The sequence below is a fragment of the Dryobates pubescens genome, chromosome 23, assembly GCF_014839835.1.
Source record: "Dryobates pubescens isolate bDryPub1 chromosome 23, bDryPub1.pri, whole genome shotgun sequence".
Classification (NCBI taxonomy): Eukaryota; Metazoa; Chordata; class Aves; order Piciformes; family Picidae; genus Dryobates; species Dryobates pubescens.
Window position 1 is genome coordinate 200,442 of NC_071634.1, and position 21,985 is coordinate 222,426.

Here is a 21,985-nt window from a genome sequence, read left to right on the forward strand (position 1 = left end):
CTGTCTGGGTAGACGCTGTTTTTCTACCCTTTGTCCGAGTGACAACCATGGTGCAACATTTGAGTGAAAACGAAACTTTTTTTTTTTTTTTTTACAAGTAGCCTCAAGGCTCTGGAGCCAAACCGGCGCCGAGCACAGCCCGGGTGGGATTGAAACCTCCCGCTGCTGACGTCAGGCTCCCATTCCCACGCACGCTTGCGAGAGCATGATCCTGTCGGACCCCCTGCCTACCAGGACACCTCCCGACCCGCAAACCCCCGAAAGCAAGGCGAAAAGCCAAGCAGAAAGCTCACAAACCAAGTGGAGCTGTCCCAAAGCAGCGGTGCCGATCAGCTATCGAGCCAAAAATGACATCAGTTGTTTTACTTTCATTGCATGAAAACTGTACAGTATGTTGATGTTCTACAAGCGTTTTACATGATCTCTGTAAACAGAATCTAGTAACCATTACATTCTTGTGTCTCTGTAATGGGCTTGAGAAATTCAGTGCATAGAATTCTCTGCCCCCTAACCAATGCCTACAATGGTTCTATCCATTGTTCCTACAATGAGGAACAATGAGAAGTTATCTCATGTTATTCCTACGCACCCTTCCCCTGTTCATAGTACAACACAATGAGGACTTTATGATCTTATGAGCTGGTTACCTTGAGGAGCAGAGTAAGTCTTGTTACCACTGTGTATAGCACTGTGGATATCAAAATAAAAACATCAGAGAATTAGAAGCTATGCGGATGAAAACCAGACAAAGCCAATCACATTTAGTTCTAAAAGATTTGTTTTCTGGTAGGGGAATTATTTCCAACCCCATCCTGTTGCAGAGTTCCACTGATGATATAAGATCATCATAGATAAGTGTTTCTGCTACGCTTTGCATTTTAAATAGAGTGGCTGCTAATTTTTCAGAGCTAATCTGTCTATTGCAAGCAATAGCTTGAAATGTAGCTTCCATCTCTTACAGATTCACAGAAAAATTGCTTGCAAACAGTTTCCAGGATGAATCCAGGGTTTTGATTTTTCATGAAGTTTCAAGATGTCTCTCCATTTTTTTTGTCATCTCTAGGCTCTGAAGGACATTGTTGTGGTTGTGAAAGCAAGAATAATGAGGGAGTAATGCAGAAATGTATATTGCTCTAAAATATTCTTACACTTACATGGCAGAGGCTGTTAGTCTTTAGGAAGGCTGTGTGGTGATTTTTATCTGTGTTCTAATACAGAAAGCAACAACATTTGGTCCCAAACCTTATGTTTCAGATAAACATTTTAATGACATCTTAGCACTGTTTTTACAATCTTAAAACATGTGTGCATACTTTATTCCTTATGGAGGTGATGTTGTTTTAAACCAAAGTAATTCTATTGAAAATTCCATTTTAAAAGTTTCAAAACTGCTTTAACATACTGAAATAGTAGCTACTGAAATCTGAAAAAGGCAGCTTAATGTTTACAGTGAATGAAAAAGCAAGATGGCATCAGCTAATAGTGCATACATTTTAACAGCCTCAGCATCCTTCATGAAACAGAATCCTTTTGGGAACTACATATTAATAAAGAGTAAATTTAAAATGAAACTGAATTGCTTTAAAACAAGTATTTCTAAAGCCAGATTTTTTTTTTTCCTTTTCTACGTAGTTACACTTATTTCAAAATTTTTAAATGGGCTAATGGCTCCCCTGACTTTCTACAGCACAGGAGATGAAATGCAGGAACTGCTCTGCAGGCGGGTGCAGTTGTGTATCTATGAATGTATGTGTCTATAGGAATTGAATGTAGTATTAAACATACTGAGTATGACAAAAACTGTAACAATATAAACTGGCTCTGAAAGAAGAACAATACTGTGGTTCGGTGCTATCGTACTAGTCATTTGTAAATTTTAAGCAAAGAGTTTTTCAGCTTCTTTAATTTTTCTTTTCCTGTCAATTTTAGAAACTGCAGTCCACCCAGCCTCATGCAGTTTTCTCCTGGTTGAAAGTTTCAGTACAGAGCCTGGAGTTTTCACACTTGGTGCAGGTGGTTTCTAAGATGAAAAAACAAAGCCATTCATTAGTTTCTATAACCAATTTATGTAGCTGTTTTGGTATGAAAGAAAGCTAAGGTACCTTTTCTGGTGTTGTGGCATAGACCTGTGAAGCTTGAGGATAATCTTTGTACAATTTTTTAAGTGTTTCTTCCTCTGAGAGTATGCTCTGAAATTAAAAATTAAAAAGTTACTACCTCACATTATATTAAAAATATGTATCTTCTTTCCCCCTGGAAATATTAGGCTATGGAGAATTAAAAAAAGAAAGAAAGAAAGAAAAGAAACTTGGGACTATGAAACCTCAACAATTCAATAAAATGTTGAAAGTTAATGAAAGTTAATATATATTTTTGTACCGTGGCACCCTGTCACCTAGTTACTAAATGATGCACATTTACATACATTCCAGAAAGAACCAATCAAATAAAAATACATAAACACTGTGTTGGGTACAGAACCCCAGGTGCTTTTTATCCATTCTTAGAGCAACACGCATAAAGAACTGTTGAAGTACACTCCTGGCTCTGTTTTTTACCAGGAGGTCACTGCAGTCGGAGCTATCTGACTGAGCATCCAGCTGTAGAAGCACTTTCTGCTTTTTCCTTGCGCACTGATCTGAAGGCAGATTTGTGCTTTCACTTTGCAGTCGATGTCTTGGAGGAGTCTTTATAATATATGTCTAGGAAAGTAACAGGCATTTAAAATTGTATTTCCAGTGGTAATTACATTATGCAAACCCAAATTCATAACCCAGTTTACAGACTGAGTATTCAGGTCACTGAAGGTGCTATGGAACACCCAAAGGGAAAAAAAAATCTTTTTTTGTTGCCAATCAAAGAGAATGAACAGGAAGCTGTGGAAGAAGAACAGAGAAGAAATACAGTCACAAAATAAAACTATTTACTATTATGAGTTACAAACCTCTAATAAAGGACTCCCCAAGGCATTTTCCTCAGATACTGAAGGAGGCATTTTTTCCTTTCCCATCATGTTGAATTTCACACGAGTACCATTTGGGGTCTTTTTACGTTTTACATTAAGAGATTCAGAGTCCAGACCTAAAGGAGGTTTAGGAGTCTCAGGAAAGTAAGTCTGTATTTTCTAAAATAATAGAAAAGGTTTAAATTAAAAGTCTTTCAATGTCTTTTCTTGAATGTACATAATTTATCCTGAAACTTCAGTTAAATTGCACACATATAAATATTACCAAGTTCTAAAATCGATTCATCATTAAGTTAAAAATACCTGGTGCTTTTTTTCACTTTCAGGAACCATATTTTGGGGAAGTACTTTTGCAAGCTTCTCCTAAAAAAAGAGTTACATGGTAGGAAGTATTTTATTTGAATCCAGTTGTTGAGAATCTTGGTGAATTACAGAACATAGTCCATGATCACACTATCTTACAAAACTTGAACAAATATACAGCCCAGGTTTAGTCAAATTTCACCACTTCACAGTTATCACCATTATAGTGCCTGAGACCAGGCCAAATATGCCACCCATACTGCTACATTTAATAAAAACCCAAACAAACAAAAAAAACCCAACCTTCTCTTCAATTTCTGCTTTAATTTGTTCCTTAAGGGCTGACAGTTGACTTTTCAAACGTGAAAGCTCAGTTTCCTAAACCCAATTAGATAACAGATAGGGTTAACTGTGCTTAAGCTGGAAAGAAGCAAACCATAATTAGTAACAGTAATTAGTAAGTTACTTACAGTAATTAATAAGCATTGTAAACAAAACAAAATTCCATTTGTTCAATACAGCTAACAGACATAAAGTTGGCATGCTAACAGGTATCTATAATTCATTTCTAGAAGGATTCAATCTCTAGAACAACAGATGGTCCAAGAAGCAGTTACCAAATGAAAAAGAACCAAAACAAACACAAAACAGATGCGGCTTTGAGTCACATTTCCTTTTACTTCAAAAAAATCAAACTGAATAAAAGCTCTATGAAGGGAATTTTCAGTCAAATACTGCAGTTGGAGTGGATGCAGTAGAAACACTTTTGTGAAAGTCTTAAGGGGATGTTGGTTCTTAGAACAATCCTCAAAGTTTCCCAGACAGGAGAGAAAAAAAGCCAAAACACAAAAGGGCAATAAAACAGTAATGCAACTCTAGACTTGAACTTTTGTTTCAGCTTGTTCTAAAAAAGGCTGAAGTACTAACAAGAACCAGGTACTTGACCAAAACTGTTCAAGATAAGAACTTTAAAGACCTGTATGAACAGGGAGGTAGAGGGTGGAATCCAACTATTTCAGACAAAAGTTTGTTATTCAGACAGTGGGGTTAGAACATGACATAACTCAGGAAAAGACAGAACAGCACAGATGCTCTAATTTATTTTTAGAAACATCTTGGGGTTTTAATGCACATCATAAAAGCTATAAGAAAATAACAGTAAGGAGAAAATAGTGGGTTGATCTTTACTGTTCAGTTGCACTAAAGCAGACATAACTTCTCCCAAGTGTTTAATAGAAAGCAGACTGACATTTGTATTACACTTTAAGAACAACAGCCTTCAATTTAATTGTGTGCCTTACCAATGATCTTTTTGATGATAACTGCTCTTGCTCTTTTATTTTATAAAGTTTTAGCTCTGCATCTTGTTCTTCAACCATTTTATCATATTCATGCTGTTTTAAACAAAACAAGAATCAAACTCAAACCATCTACCTACTCATATTTTCAAATAGGGCTTTTCTTAAGATTCAGGATGCATCACCAACAAACATTGATGCTTTAGCAGAAACTTTATTCAGCAGTTTCACTTTGTAATTTGTAATACTCTGGGTTTGAAAGTTTTTTACTTAATCTGATGTCACACATTATGAACAGGAAAATCTCTTACCTTGTGTTTTTCCATCAGTGCCAGCATTTCGGTTATCTTGTGTTGACATCGGAGATCAGTTTCTCTTTGTGCTATTGTTGCCTCATCAGCAAGCAGCCTCATCTTTTCTACCTGTCAGTAACAAGTTTTGTTTAATTCATGAACAATTAAGAATGCTTAAAAAAAAAAAATTTTAGTTTCCTTTCTTTTTAACCCTGGGGTTCCAATGTATATAATCTCATCTAGTGTAGTCTTTCCTTTCTTTTAAGATGCTTTTGAATCCTACATCTTTTATGCATGTTGTTAAAATAGGCAAATAAGCCTAGATTAAGAGTAGATCCATTCTTCCATAGCAGAGAAATGTTATTTCAAACCACAAGGCCATTTCAACCACTGTGCCCTAACATTTTTTGATGCTGTAATTTAAAAGGTATGGGCACAAAAATACAGATGTGGAAAAAAACTATAGTCTAATTTACTTACACTGTGTTTATACCAAGAGTTGAATTTCTGTGACTAATATCTTGACCAAAAAAAACCAACATATTAACTGGGTTCTTAAGGACATATACAAATAATTAAACCTAAGAATTCAGCATACTGAAGCTTTGCTCACATGCACACACAAGAAGTTACATTTAAGGCTACTATGGAAGAGCAAGAACTCTGGCCAATGCAGCTTCATAAAAATAACAGATGAAAAAAACCAAAATTAAAAGCTGCAGGAAAAATTGACAACACTCACCTCTTCCAGAAGTTTATTTTCATTTTCTTTTTTTGTTTCAATGTCTTTAAGATAGGTGTCAACTGTTTCTTTATGTTGCTTGCTCATATTTTCCATCTCTAGCTGTAATTTATTCACCTTTGGAGAATGCAGAATTGTAGATGTTATTTGTTCAGGAATAAATATGCCAATGATTTAGTTTTTTAAACTCTTCTTTTTGAGCAGAATCACTCTGCTACACTCCAGATATATAACTGAACTATTTCATATTTAAAGTTCAGCTTGATTCAGAAAGTTAAACTTCGGCCTGAAGCAAATTTGATAACCCTCTCTGAGAAGTATTTCCTAGCATCCAACCTGAACCGCCCCTTGTGCAGGTTGAAACAATTTCCTCTAGTCCTGTCACTTGCCACCAAGAAGCAGCTGCCCTGTCCTCGCCACCCTGGGACTTAAAACTGGATTCTGTCTTTGTGCTTTACCCTCATCTTGTACATAAAGTTAATCAAACCTACTTTCCCTTCATAAACACTTGCTTTCTTGCTTTCTGCAGTAATTTTCTTTTTCAACCCCTTATTCTGTTGAAATAAAGGAAGCCAAACATTTTACTTTTAGTTAATAGAATTATGTAATGATTTAACTGCATTGAGTAGGTCAGAATCTTCAAAACTCCAGCTTTCAGCAAGCAAGTTACTCTCTCTGTTGTGCAGTTCAGGTTCAAGATCATGTCTCCAAACAAAAGAGGGCTCAACGACTGACTTTAATAGCATTACTTCACAACTTTATGAAAGACTCCTCATGAGCAACAGCAGAGAATAATGAAAGAGGAGGCAGAATGGGAAGAAAAACTAAGATGTTGCTGACAAAGTGCAGATGTTTTGACACAAAATACAAGTTAGATATTTTTACAGTACAGTTATTAACAATATGTCCTAATGCACAATTCTCCTCCACTCCTGGCACCTGAGATAGGTCATTATCTCAAGACTATCCATGACGGCATGTACTAAATGAAAATAGTAAAAGTTTATTGAAGATATTATTTCTGTAATTGCATTTTTCCCAAGTAAGGATAAGTTAGAAATTAAGCAACTCCAAAGGTGACTCCTTAGTTTCCTCAGTTAGGATAAGAAAGGAAATGTCATATATTACTTAGGTAATCTGTACAGCATAAAATAGCTGTTGAAGCAACTTACCCCAGAATACCATGGTTTATGTATTTGTGATTTTAAAAAACTGTACAAACCTCCTGTTGCAACTCTTCAATGCATTTGGTTTTACTTTCCACCTGTTTCTTTAAGTTATTGGACTGAAAGAAATATTTCGAACATTAATAAACTCCTAAAAAATGACTCAGTGTCATTGACTTAATGCTCTTAAAAAAACATTTGAACAAGTCTGATTCATTTCAATGGGACTTATGCTAATGGGTTACATAAATCAGAGTTTTAACCATAAAGTACTGCAAGAGTTTTGCGGTATCACCCACACTAACAGCAGTGAACCAGTTCCCCACTGGTCATAGTGTTTAGAAGAAGAATCAAAAACTAACTTTGCAATTTAAAAAATAAGAGATCTCTACAGTCCATGGGAAAAAAAGGAATTTTCATACCCTGTTTTCTAGAATCTTCAACTGCTTTTCCTTTCTTAAAATCTCATTTTCAATATTCTTTGCCTGGAATGATAATTCTAAGTCTCTGACTTTTACAATAAAAGTTTGAAATCCAAGACAATGTCAGTGAAACAGGTGTGTTTTGAAAGTACAGAAGAAAGTAAAAATATTTGAACATATTTAAACTAAAGCTCTTATTGAAAGCTAATCCAGGCCAATTCATCCCCTATCTATCACTAAATGGGTAACAAACTAAAAAAAAAACCAATAAATAAAAGGGATATCTGTTTACTTGAAATCTAACAAGTCTGGACTCTTCATGCCTCCATTTAAAAACATCCCAATGAAAGTCCTTGTCTTCTAAAATAAGAGGGCTCAGCATGTGTAGACATGCTGACTCAATTGGTAGCATCACTGAAAGGCCTCTGTTGCAGATTACATCCCTACATACAGTTTTGCAGGAAAGTAAGTTTCCATTAGGTTTTGTCAAACAGGTTATATTAGAAATTTTCATGACAAAGCAGACAATGATGGCATACATTTTTTTCTCTTTCATCCAGTTTACTTTTAGTTTCTTCACTTTTCTTTGCCATCTTCTCCTTCAAAGATTCCAGTTCATTTCTAAATGCAAAATTAACAAGCATTAGTAAATTTTTACTTAGCAACTTTAACTTCACTACTGCTAAATAAACCTATGCTTAATTTTCTTCAAAAAGCTGCCAATATTGGTGAGAACTGCACAAGCTGTTCAATGAAGATGTTCCTAAAATGATGTGAAGTGACTGGTGTGTTCATGTCTGACCTGCAGAGATCATTGTAAGTATTGAAAAATCTTCCCTTATCTGAATAAAGATATTGTAATCTGTAATATAATGCACCTATGAAACATGGAAGGCTGCCAGTTGGGATGGTGGTGCAGAGACTTCACAGAGCAACATTTAACCAATTTCACATTTTCACATTTAATCCCTAACTTCTCATTTCCTTCACACCTAAGATGGTAATGCAGAACAAGGTAATTTCTCTGGATGTAATATGAAGCTTGGGCAAAACCAGTAGCAATCAGAAACCACGTAGCAACCATCACTCATTTGTAGAAACTTCTACATGGCCAAGAACAATGTTAACGAGTTTCTGGTTAGCTGTGTAACCCAAAAATCACAGCAGCAAATGAACATATTTAGACTTAACTGTGCAGAAATCTAATTTGCTTCCTTCAATAATACTGTACATAAATATTTGTGTTTACTTGCCTTAGCTGGCCATTTGCTTCTTCCAGATTTTCAACTAACTGTTTGGCGTTTTCTTCTTTTTTTCTATTATCCTAAATAAAGACCCATGGAAGTAAAATGCATACAATTCAAATCGACATGCTAAAGTTTTAAAGACTTCCTAAGCATTTTCTGGGTGTGCCTTATTCATGCACTTTCTTTTTGTTTTAAACACATAAAATAGTTCAGCTGCTCCACAGAACCATGCCATGTTGCAGCTTACTGAAGGATTTTTATGTCAAATTGAATGTTGCCCTTTAAAAACAGCTATGTTGACAACTTGCCTCATTGCTTTCTTGCAGTTTCTTGAGTTCTGTAGCCATACCACTTTTCTCTTGTGCTATTTGTTCCTTTTCTAATAAAAGCCGACTGATATGCACTGTTAATTCTTCATTTTTTAACCTATTTTAAAACATATAGTCAAAATAATTAAGGACATGTATTCTGTAAGTTCCTTTTCAGTTAAATTTATGTGATACAAAATGTTACTTCACACTGAAAAAAGTCCAGGTCTGCATCTATAAATTTAAGCTTTGCATCAAAATTACAGCGTGCAAAAAGACTACAGAAGAAAAAGGAGAGTCAACTGCTATACAAATATAATGGTTGCTGAATATGTTGTAGTTCAATATCCAGCTCAAAGCAGGGCTAACAAAGAATTCACAAACTTTCTCTTCGTGTTAACCAACCAAGTCACAGAGATATGGCACAATTACATACGTACAAACAGAGAAAGTCTGATTTATAAATCAGAAGTACATAGTAGCTGTCAGACAGTGTGCACAGGTTCAAAATTATGTAGCGTCAAAAAATTCAACTAATCCTACATATTGAAAAAGTATCATACGCCTCTCTTTCAAGGTCTGTATTTAGCGCTGCAAGCTGATGTAAGTGATCTTGTTCCTTTTCAGCTGTAGCAGTCAGTTGTACTTTCAAGTCATGGATTTCTTGCTGCGGAAGAAAAATAAAGTGTGCATTCAGTGGAGCATTCAGTGATGTCTTACATTCTTCTAGACAAGTGCTAATGCATAACTTAACCATTTAGAAAGGCATGTTACTATCGCTCTTTATTCAGACCTCTCTGATTTGCAGAACTTTTCTCATTTCTTTTTCTCTCTCCTGCAAATTTTCTATCGTAGCCTCAAGATCTGACTTCTTCACAAGAAGTCCTTCAACTTTTCCCTGTTTAAGAATATCAGTGAAAGTCAGTTCAGACAATTCAATGAGCGCTATATAAGGAACAAACATAGGTGATACAATGCCACCCTGGTTTCATTTTGTCTTATCTTAGCTTATGCAGTTTCATGTGAGACTTATAAATACAAGATCACAACTGAAATCCTCTTTCATTAAAAGGATTCTTCATACAGCTTAGGCTTCTGTAACAAAAATGGGCCTATGTCACAGTTAGGCAAGGTTCACAAATATCAGAGCTAACTGCCTCAGGGAACTTCCCTGTAAGTAAGCAAAGAGCACCCAGTATAATGGGAAGAGATGGAACTGGGTGTTGTGACTTGAAAGACTTTTCTCCAGGCTCTTCAATATTTTCTCTAAAAAGGGGCAGGTATCATCACAGTACACAATGCTTTCTAGATACTGAACACTGCAGGATGGGAGGACACCTCACCATAACACCCACAAACAGCAAAATAATCCCAACAGATCAGTGGAGCAATACCTATGAAACCTTTGGTACTACTTGTTAGTCTCTCCATTCTGTCACAGATAACCTTTCCACAAATTTCCTTGCCTTTCTGGGTGGTGTCAGAAGCTTTGAACACCAAAATGAGCCTTCATTTTTAGAGCTTCATGAAGAAAGCTAGCCCCTCGAGGAATTGTCTTTACTATTGAAGATTAGTTAATGCCTCAGCATTAAATGCCAAGAGAGTTTGAGCTAGTTTTCATCACAAAAAAAAAAAAAAAAAAAAAAGCCAACAAAAAACCCAACCACCCTGTTTTTCCAAAAGGTTCATAAAGAGGAAAGTTGGCATAACTAAAAATGGAAAATCCTTATGTCCAGAGAAGTGGTATTTGAATAGGTGTGAAAGAAATCTGGACAAGGAAAACCAAAAGCTGAACGAAACGAGAAAAACAGTAGAAAGAATCAAGTCCTTGATATCTAAAAGCCAGGTCAAAGAGTTTATGAACATCATTAAGACAGATTAGACTGTGCTTATATAAGGCATTTAAGATACTTGTAAAGCAAGAGAGTCTTCCTATGAAAAGCAAATGCCATAAGAATAAAAATATTTACCGCTGTTTCTGACAGCTCTTCAAGTTGCATTTCTTTGTCACATTTTAGTTGAGTCATCTCTTCTACAGCACATGCAATGCAAAATGAATTGAACAGAAAGAAGTTTACATAGTTAGCAGGCAGTATAAAGCTTTTACTCCTTTGCAGTGCCCAGTTTTCAAAACTCATTGGATTAAGTTCAGAAATTGTAAAGACAAATGATGACTTCCTGTACAGCTAAATTATTCAGAAAGGCATTAGCAAATATGTATCTGGAGAGAAACTAAAATTCAGTCTGTTTTCCACAATCATGGATCGAGTAATTTCCAAGTATTGAAGCATCTGCAGATTTCTAGGAAAAACCTGTCCTGCTCAAGATATTCACATGGAGATGCTGAAAAAGGGAACCACTCACTGGTAACTTCCAAGTGTTTTCTATTTGCACGTGCCCATTTCTGGTGCTTTTTGCAAGGACTGCACACCAACCTCTTATTTGCTCTGAAATTCTCACAGGTCACATCTCCCTTTGCTCCAGACAACCATTAGCAGTTGATTTTTGAACACTTTTCTCTAGATGTCCTTGATACTTACAAGGACCTCATTGCTCCCTACAACTACCTGAAGGGAGGTTTTAGCCAGGAGGGAGTTGGTCTCTTCTGTCAAGCAACCAGCACCAGAACAAGAGGACACAGTCTCAAGCTGTGCCAGGGGAAGTTTAGGCTGGAGGTGAGGAAAGTTCTTCACTGAGAGAGTTGTTAGCCATTGGAATGGGCTGCCCAGGGAGGTGGTGGAGTCCCCATCCCTGGAGGTGTTCAAGAGGGGATTGGACGTGGCACTTGGTGCCATGGTTTAGTCATGAGGTCTGTGGTGACAGGTTGGACTTAATGATCTTTGAGGTCTCTTCCAACCTTGGTGATACAGGACTGTGACACCAAATGACCTGTTTCTCATCTACTGTATTAGGATTAGAGACACATGCAGCACACTGGGAAAACAGTGCTCAAGACAGATTCTTACTTGGGGGGCTAGTGTCTATCTAGACATCACAGGCTACCAAACCAATATTTAAATCTAACCACTATCAGTGTGATTCTACATCCAGCATGGGGAGAGCGGTCTGCAGAAAAATCTTAATGCAAGCGTTCTGTCTCTGCTACAAGACACAGAAGTCATTCCTGGAATCTACTGCTCAGGTCTGCGGTGCTATCAGTCCTAACTGAAAGACAGCAGAGAAATTAAAATGACTTGCAGGAGGACCCATGCATGTACAGTCTGTACAGCAAAGTCATGCAATTGTTGCCAGCTACAATGACTCCCAGAGAAAAGGGAGTCAGAGGAGTGAAAATGATTGTAAGCACTCCTGACAGTTACAGAGTGCTGTAAAATCATTCCTCTGAGCCATTGGGACAATCCATTCTCAGGAAATAGCAGAAAATATGTTTAATAGTTAGCTCATTTTCTTTCTTTCTACAAATCTTACCCAGTTCAGCAGACTTATTTCTGAGCTCTGTGGCAAGTAGCTCTGCCTCATCTTCAGATTTCTTCAATCTCAGAAAAGGGTAATTAAAAAAAAGAAGCATAGTACAAAGCATTGCATTTGCGACAAAGGACAGCAAGACAAAATCCTAACCAGCAGCATTTTAACAACATTTGCCTTTTAACGGGCAGATGATACAGCTGCCTCCAACATATATCATGCATTTTCACCTTTACAGCTTTGGAACAGCAGACATAAAAGTAAACAAATGCTGCATACATAAATCTAGTGGGTTGTTAATGCAAAATCATGAAAAACACAATGTCGTAGCCACCTTCCAGTGCTAGCAATTTGAATAACCAGACAGGGGAAGGACTGTTTTAAAAAGTTATTAGAGATTAAAAAAAAACCAAACAAGTAATTATACCAGCCCAGATACGAGATTAATGTTTTGTTCCCAGATGATGTTTTATTCTCAGTGATACGGTATCATAGTATCAGTCAGGGTTGGAGGGGACTACAAGGATCATCTAGTTCCAACCCCCCTGCCGTGGGCCATGAGTATCTTACCTGTAAGATCATTCTTTACATTTAAACTGTGACATGTACCTATTTTGCTCTTCCTGCAGCAAGCTTTTCAACTTGGAAATGGAAGTCTCAAACTCCTTTATCATGGATGCATGCATAGCCTTAGTTTGTTCACATTCTTCCACCTGTGCTTCTTTTTCTCCGGTGACCTGAATTAATGCTTGCATTGCAGACTGCAATTGGGTTTCTAAGCTCTTTTGAGTAACCTTCAAAAATGATATGATTTCTAAACATGGTTTTTCCATAAACAGCTACAATTATTTCACATTTAAAGTATCAGTAATCATTTATGCAACTACTCATCTAATCTATTTATGCTGGAAAACTGTAAGCCAGATGTACCTCTTTTTTTTGCAATGAAATTTTGGCTTCTTCCAGTTCTTCCCTCAAGAGTTCTTGACTTATCTGGGATTCCTTTAACATTTCTCCTTCATGTCCTAAGCAAAAAGAGACATGCTTTTATTAAAAAAACATAATATTTGTTAAAGAATGCTTGCATTTTCATTTTACAGAGACAGACACTCCTTCAACTTAGCCGAGTTACATAATGCACCTGATGGTGATTTTGCAGAACTCAAGCAATGTCTTTTCCCACTATAGTTTTCAAGAGCTTTCACTACTTGACTCACCCTTGAAAAAGAGCCCTTCCAAAACAGCTATGCTTCTGAATACCATCAATCATTTGCCTGTTTGCAAATAAGCTTTTTTGGGGGGGCGTTATTTAGCAAAGATGTCAAAACATCCCTTGCTGAGTAACAGAACAAGGATAGTGATTTTGGACAGCTGAAAAAATATTAAGACTCTAAAGACCCTTCAGTAACATAATTTGAAACACATCAATCCATTAACCAGAAAACACACATTTATCTATTATTGTGCCATGTTTACGATACAAGTTCAAAAGAACTGAAAACTGTTGAGAACAGGGGTAGGGTCCTGATAAAATTTACTTCTGTTACAGGAAAGAAATAATACCTTTACAGTAATAGAGCATGTTCACACTAGAGTTTATTGAAAAGAAAAATCCCTCCTAATGAAGCTGCCATGTTTAAACAAAAACAGGGTGTAACCTGAGCCTGAAGAGAAAGCCTTTGTTATGAAATAAGGACCTAGGTTTCATGTGTAGGGAGATTATGCTACTAATCTTGACCCCATATCAGCAGCTTCTCTGCCAAATAAAATTTGGCCTGCAAGGCCTCAAAATTCTCCTGCTGCCTAGTAACAGGTTAAAATGATAACCATCCTGTTTCCTATACTTCCACAATTACATTTTAATATAACACAGAGAACTCTTACTTTTTTCTTCTACTAAATCAGCAATCTTATTTTTTGATTCCTGCAGCTGAGTCTTGACATCTCTTATTATATGATCTTTTTCATCACTCTGAACAGTAAGAACTGAAATCTAACAAAATTAAAACAGTATTATAATGAAGTCCAGGAAAAAGGACAGGGTCTGTTACGTTTGTGTACCATGTATGATTAGCATAGAAACTGCTGTCATTCAAGTGAAATAAGGTGGTTGGTTTTAGCCAAATATTAATGATGTCACAAGAAACTTTTCAGTTCAAAACCAAAATGAATTCCAAGAGATGAAAGGAATATCATTAAAGTTAGCACAATCTGAATCAAATGAAGCTCCAGGTGGGGTTTTTTTTTTGCTCCTTTTTATGGATGTGCTGGAAATATTCCTTGCCCCTTTACGGCATCACATTCATTCCCAGCACATCCTCCAACTGTTGACCTTGCCATGTACAGACAAGACACAGCCTCTGAGAGTCCTGCTTTACGAACTAAAAACTCTTCTCACAATTAATTTCTTCAACTTAATCATTCTTCTATTATGGGTATCTCATCACCACTACAAAAAAATTCTCAGATTCCTAAACTCTCTACCAGCAGGTGGCCTGATGTACATTATAAACCTTTTTCCCAGATATGGACTATATTTTTCTTCACTAGGAGGCATAATGAGTGCTCTGCTATTTGTGTGGTTCTGCACAAACCACTTTACAAAAGTAAATGTATGCAAAAAGAACAAAGTATTCAGTGTTTACATGATTTTTAATCCTGTCACTAAGACACTTCATATGATACAGCAACCTAATGACACAGGAGAACAAATAACACCAACCAAAGGTCAGGATTCCAAGTATGTCACGACCAAAATCCAAGTATGTCACAACCAACCAAGCACTTTCAAAACATTAAAGAAGCAGCAAGATCTCGTTTACCTGCTTCTCTTTCATACTGATTTCCAGCTTGCATTCTTTTTCAAACTTCTCCACTTTTTCTGCTGCTTCTTTTACTTTTGAGATACAGCAAGATCCACAGTTAACATATGAGCTAAAATGTACTTCAAGTTAAATGCAATTTCCAATTTAAAATTGCTTAGAATTTGAGACCTGTACAATTTGTTTCCTAAAGAGTAATTGCCGAGGTCATGTTTAGAACAAAAATTATTTTGGCCTCAGCTTTTTGCAGAACCAGTCCATTATTCCATATATTCATTTCTTATTAAAAATATTAAGTGACAAATGTATAGGCAGCCTAAATTAAGTATTTCATTTTCTGCAGCTATACATGACTCTACTAACATTTAAATAAACCAATTGCAACAACAACAAAAATAGTAATAATCTCTGGAGTGTACCTCACAGACAAAACATAAGACTTTGAGTGACTGTTGGAAAAATCAAGTCCCAAATCTGCCCTGGGGGAAAAACAAAAGGGCCCTGGCATTTAAAGCAGGCAGCATGAGGAACAGAAGGTCCAGACTGTCACAATGTGAACTGTTCACCATTCCAATACTTCTCATTTTTCTGGAATGAAACTGTATGCAATAAAAGCCTGCAGCATGAAACCAAGAAACAGAATTCTCACGTTTGAAAGACATTTCCAATCTCTTATTCTCTGCTTGCACACGAAGCTCTTGAAATGCCCTTGTCATTCTCTACAAGTAAAATTCAGTATAAAGTTCATATAATAGGAAGTACTTCCAGTAATGAAGAGCTAGGGTTATGGTTTATAAACAAACAGGATCACAAGCTCATCCATATTTGTAGGAGAATTCAGAGCACATCTTTTGAGTTAACAAGGTTAGAATATTCCAAGTTGGAAGTTCAAGAATTTCTGTACTCAAGATCCAAACAATTTCAAGGATGAAATCTTTTGACTGGCCCATGTTGGCAGACCCCTAACATGAGAGACGAGCTGCTGTGCTTTTGTTAGCTGCCACAATGTGCAATCAGTATGTAACCATTATACCATGTACTCTGCTTATCAAGTTCATCGTTCCTAAACAACAATGCCTCACATTTCTCTGTTATAAATATACCAAGACCTGATCTTTCACACAAGAATATTTAATAACAAAAATAGGATTAATGAATTTATTTGGCAAGACTGCACACCTACAGGCAAAAATTCTGTTTAAGTCAAGGAATATTCACAGCTCATGCTACTTATTTCACACAAAATCACCCATTTCTAGAAGGAATGTTACACTCAAAACTAAAATTAATTTTTTCTCTTTATTTTATATTGCACTTTGCATTCAATATGAATAACCCTAATATACCCAAAACCTGACTGAACACAGCCCTGCGTAACCTGCTAAACGTGACCCTGCTTTAGCAGGGGAAGCTTTCCAGATGTTCTCCAAAGGGTGCGTCCCCAACTGGGGTCATTTGGGGTCATCACCAAATAGGTAAAATAAGAGCACACAAGGAAAAAAGTTATAGTAGTCACGAACACTAGCAGATCACACATATCACACAGATCATATGGATCTACATCCCAAACACCGTTGCATTTTTTCCAATCTACATTCTCTATACAATACAAAAATGATTCTTGAAAAGGAACAGAAGGCTTATTCCTGCATCACGACAGCACTAACCATTTTATCAGAGACTGTTCTTTGCACAAATGCCAACATATGCATGTAACTCTGAGGCTTTTCACCAGCTCCATCACTTACCTCAACCTTGTTATTAAGTTCTGCATAGAGTCGTTTTGTTTCATCCCTTTCATGCTCATCTGTCAAGGAAGAATGTGCCATAATGTTTTCCTCTTGAAAAACAATGTAAGCTGTCCAAGCCATTATGCTTACCAGCACATGGAAAGGTAAAAAGAAACTGACACTTCTGAATTATCCAGGATCGAGTCAGTAAAATTGAAAGATTATAACAAGAATTCTGAATTTCATATAGGAAAAAAATCCCAAGTCAAGAATGTCTTTTAAAACCTCAAGAATGTCATTTTTGGGAATTAGTCCAGCTGTTCTGGCTTAGAAGAACATTTGTTACTCAGTGCCTTTGGTTTGGACCTTTTTCCCCCACAAATCTGTGACTATATTTTAAACAGGGCAACACCGACTCCAGCAATTTGCTCAAACCAGCTGGAAAAGGTAACTCCAGTAGCATCTACTGCCTAAACACTACCATGGCCCCATGCACAAGAAGGGCCAGTTGGATGAGCCAGGGAATTCCAGGCCTGTCAGCCTGAGCTCAGTGCCAGGCAAGATTATGGAACAGGTCATCTCAAGTGCAATCACACAGCACTTACAGGATGGCCAAGGGATCAGGCCCAGCCAGTATGGATTCAGGAAGGGCAAGTCCTGCCTGACCAACATGACTAATCCTTCTACAATCAGGTGACCCGCCTGGTGGATGTGGGGAGGCCTGTGGATGTAGTCTACCTGTACTTCAGCAAAGCCTTTGACACTGTCCCCCACAGCAAACTCCTGGCCAAGCTATCAGCCCATGGCTTGGACAGGCTGACTTGCTGGAATGTGTCCAGAGAAGGGCAACAAAGTTGGTGAGGGGTTTGGAACACAAGCCCTATGAGGAGAGGCTGAGGGAACTGGGGTTGCTTAGCGTGGAGAAGAGGAGACTCAGGGGTGACCTTATTGCTCTCTACAACTACCTTAAGAGAGGTTGTGGACAGGCAGAGGTTGGTCTCTTCTCCCAGGCACCCAGCACCAGAACAAGAGGACACAGTCTCAAGCTGCACCAGGGGAGGTTTAGGCTGGAGGTTAGGAGGAAGTTCTACACATAGAAAGTGATTGCCCATTGGAACAGGCTGCCCGGGGAGGTGGTGGAGTCACCACCATTGGAGGTGCTCAGGAGGAGACAGGGTGCTTGGTTGCATGGTTGAATTGATTAGGTGGTGTTGGATGATAGGTTGGATGTGATGATCTTGAAGGTCTCTTCCAACCTGGTTTATTCTATTCTATATTCAAGGCATCTGGATGGGACAGATAAGACTTGAGGAGACCTGCACTTCTCTGGAGTGGCTGCTAGTGGCTAATCAAGGTAGCTTATGCTGCCTTCAACCTGTATCAGTGCTTAGATACCTAAATAGCTCCTGGGCTTGTGAACTTTTAGCGAACATCACGCTAAATCCAGAGGTTTTCTACAGTCAATATTATAAAACATACTTGTGTGACATCTACAGCATCACTTCTGCTTTTGTGCTGATGCAGAACCACACGAAGTACATCTCAGTACATCTCAATTTGAACATCAAGGCAGCTTTTTTCCTTCGTGAATTCAGAGAAAGATGTTAAGTACATTTACTTTCAGAAAGCAAAGTGTAAATAGCATTTACATTTGGTGGACTTCTCTGTGAACTGTGTACAGGTTTCCTTGAGCAGATCACACAGATGCCTGGAAGCGCTGTGTCTAGAAGGTGGGGGAAAAACCACAATAAAAGATCACAGCAATGAGTGGTACTTTGTATACCTAAGTAGTAACAATGTAAATATCCTGATCACCTTTACAATTAAACAAAAACTAATGATTCTTACGACAATTTATTTTACTGTGTTACTTACTCTTTTAAGAGATCTTTCTTTTCACCTATCTCATCTTCCAGTCTGAGACTTAGTTTTTGGTTTTCAAGCTGATTTCGTGGGGAACAAAGGCAAACCCACATTGTTATTGAAAAATGCATTAGAAAAACACTCTCGTTTATCAAATATGACACGATCATTTTCTGCAGACACACAAAAAAATACATTTTATCTGATACTACACACTCAGCCATCTCTTCTTGCTGTTTGCATGAAAGGTATAAACAGTACTTTACTGGCAACCAACACTTACAGCTCTATAATTCATAGCTGTAGGTGTTTAGCCCTTCTCAGAATCACCATTTTCTCAAGTCAAAAGTCAAACCATGAAAGATGTCTGAGGTTACCCAAGACAGTGCAAGCAAACCACAAAAAAACCCCAACACATTGTTTAAGATCTGTATTTCTGGGTCAAAGCTGTCTATCAGTGAAAAGAAACAGGAAGAAAGCACAGTGCACTGCTTCCTGCATGTGCTGAACACAAATGTGCATGCTCACATTTTACATCTCAGGGGGAATGAAATGAATACCCACCACAATATGACACCTGTGCAAATAACACAAACATCCAATTTGTGTTGTTAAAAACATATTTAACAACCAAAATGTTTCATTTTCCTTCAGAAACAGTAGGCACAGGTCACTAGTGTCTAACTAAATGACTTCTTTGCAGTCATCATGTTGGCCTTCAACTCTGCAACATTCCTTCATATTTAATCGTATGAATACTAAGTGAGGAAGAACTTTCTCTTTATTTTACATATTTAGTGTGCATTGTTGGATACTGGCCTGCAATTCTTGGATGGCTTTAGACTGCTCTTCGATAGTCTTTCTATTTGCTTGCAGCTTCCTTTCTTTCTGCTTTAATTCTGATTCTACACTTAGTTTCCACCACTTGATCTTCTCAGCCTCTTTGTAGAGTTTTGAATACAAGTCATTCACTGTTTCTATATTCTATTGAAAAAAAGGTTCCACAATTTCACCTCAAATGATATTTAATTAATAACTGCTTGGATACATATTTCTCTCTTAGAAATATCACAAGTGTGAATTTGTTTCCACAAATGGTGGACACAAGCTTATAGAAAATCAGGAACCAAAGTTTAAGCCTTTGTGCATGCACTGTGTATGTATCAGTAGACATTACACAACAATTAAGAGAGACAAACATGAGTGAAAAATACCCCACTGACATCACTGAAGAGTTTTCAAGCTATGGATAACAGCACTCTCCTGTAAGTTGATGCAGATTTTGCAATAACTACCAGTGGAGCCAAGCTTCCCTCTGGTAGGTTCTTTATAGCATTTCCCTCCTATAATTCTCTCTGATACTGATGAGCTAACTAAAAGCAGCTTCAGAGGTCCTGCCCAAGACTATCCACTGTGTGTTTTCACTCCACTCCTATACAAAGCAGGAAGGAAAAAAACAATCCTGAGCTCCTAGAACACACACAAAATGAACAAAATAGTTCTACTGAAGCTGAAAAACGTCAATAAAGATGCTGGAAGAATGCAAATATGGAGGCCAGCCCCCCACCAAATCCATTGGTTTATAGGTAAAATAAAACCAGACAAGGTGATTGGCATAATCTGCTTCAGTTTTCCAAATCCTCTGCCTCAGATTCTTCTGCCTTGCAACAGACCATTCAGAACCAGTTTCACAAAGTTATTTCAGAGTCTGAATTTTATTCTGATTAAAAATTCTCAACTCCCCAGACACTTAAAAATGTATTTTAACATAAATAAATCAAAATACCTTCATATTTAACCATTTATCTCCAGTCATATTCAGCGAATCACAAAGCGATTCAGCCTGAAACAGGAGACAGAAAATCTGTTATTCCCCAATGTATCTACTGAACAGTGCTTTAAGCACTACTTTGGGAAAAAAAAGACAACAGCAGAAATTAGATAAGCAGTTTACAGTTAACTGACCTCTTCATCTGCCTCAGAGGAAAGTTTTCCTTGCTGTGAAATCGCATCTGAAATATGAAGAGATTTTGATGAATGCATTTCTAAAGAGAGTAAGTGTATTTAGCAGTTAGAGCAATGATACTGTTAAACTAGCAATGAAAAATGTCACGAACAGGAAGAATTTTAAGGCACATGCAAGGTAAATGCTTATTTTAGCCTTACCTGAATCGGTGATTACACCATGGTTTGGTGTACCCATTAGTACAAATGGCAAATTATCATCATCATCATCAGGACACTTGTTAGAGCCCTGCAAAGATTTAAAAATTCGTTTCTTGTGGGTAAATCTGTAAAGGATTATAAAACCCAGGGGAAGGAATAAGGAAAAAAATAAAAAGAAGTCCAGCTAACGTGAAAATAGGATTTTCAATTAATAAACTACCTATCATTTTCAAAGCCCAAGGTATTGGTGATGGCTTTGGAACTACCTTGCTTCTTACTTCAGAGAGACCTTTCTAACTGTTGGAGTTTTGTAGTTTGCTTTACAGACAATACTGTGATCCAAGTGACATCCAAGTGTATTGATGACAACTTATGAACTATTTCATACCTGCCTGCAGTTTCACGGTAAAGAACTCATTAAGCAAATTATTTTTCAAGTCCAATACTTGACATTTATTTTTTGCCTTATTCCCACGAGTAGTTCTAAAACAGATCAGATGATGTTTTAGCATAAGAATTTCATTTTCACCAGGCGTTTTAAAAGCCACAGAAATGTGTGTTGTAAATAGCGTTACTCACTTCCCAGCGGAGTACCGCGATTTAAACGTATTTCATAAGCAGTCATCGTGAAAACCTCTCCCGTTCCATTCACACAACTCACGGCGCAGCGCAGCAGTTTCACTGCACGCTCCAGCCGGTGCGACCGATAAAGCAAAGCCAGTGAAGCGGACCCCAGCGCTGTGCTTCCTATTTACTGTTGTGAATTACCCTCGTCAAGCACCTTGATCATCGGCGGTGCACAGTTAAAACGCGCGGCAAGAGCTCGAGGAGATTATTCTCTTCGTTTTCGATAGGGAAAAAAAAAGTGTAAGTCTAAAAAGACACGTTCAGATGTTCCCCCAGCATCAATCTTAACGGTTTGCAGACAAAAAGGAGCGCAGGGCACACACTTCCACGCACACGTGTGCGTGTGCCTCCCGGGACGGCAGCTCGGGCCTTTGCCGGGCTACCCGGGAGGATCGCTCCCCGTCCCGGACCTCTCTCCCTGCTCTCCCCCGCCGCCTCCAGAGCCACATCCCGCGAGGCAGGAGGCCGCACCATTTACCTGACGCAGCCCCGCCGCTGCCGGGGTGTCCGTCTGGGGTTTGACTGCAGGCACCTGCCCACCGCTCAGGCACGGCGGCAGGAACAGTTTAAACGCTTTTTCTTTCTCCATGGCCTCGGAGTAAAGGGT

General features: G+C 37.8%; 1 protein-coding gene across 1 annotated transcript; it reads right to left on the bottom strand.

The window, feature by feature from the left end:
• Nucleotides 1-1,873: 1,873 nt before the first annotated feature.
• LOC104304647 (synaptonemal complex protein 1) lies at nt 1,874-21,967 on the bottom strand. Its single transcript, XM_054172247.1, has 31 exons — nt 21,857-21,967; nt 20,752-20,839; nt 20,551-20,597; nt 19,405-19,569; nt 18,598-18,665; nt 18,372-18,445; nt 16,741-16,799; nt 15,642-15,711; nt 14,993-15,066; nt 14,055-14,163; nt 13,101-13,195; nt 12,780-12,964; nt 12,174-12,241; nt 10,715-10,776; nt 9,538-9,642; nt 9,308-9,411; nt 8,745-8,862; nt 8,443-8,513; nt 7,729-7,810; nt 7,190-7,252; nt 6,824-6,886; nt 6,093-6,155; nt 5,602-5,718; nt 4,878-4,988; nt 4,570-4,662; nt 3,572-3,646; nt 3,269-3,328; nt 2,945-3,124; nt 2,559-2,702; nt 2,103-2,189; nt 1,874-2,020 (listed from the first exon to the last, which is right to left on the bottom strand). Exons 1-31 carry the CDS (start codon nt 21,965-21,967, stop codon nt 1,877-1,879), a joined length of 2,955 nt encoding a protein of 984 aa, XP_054028222.1. The 3' UTR covers nt 1,874-1,876.
• Between the last annotated feature and the right edge of the window lie 18 nt (nt 21,968-21,985).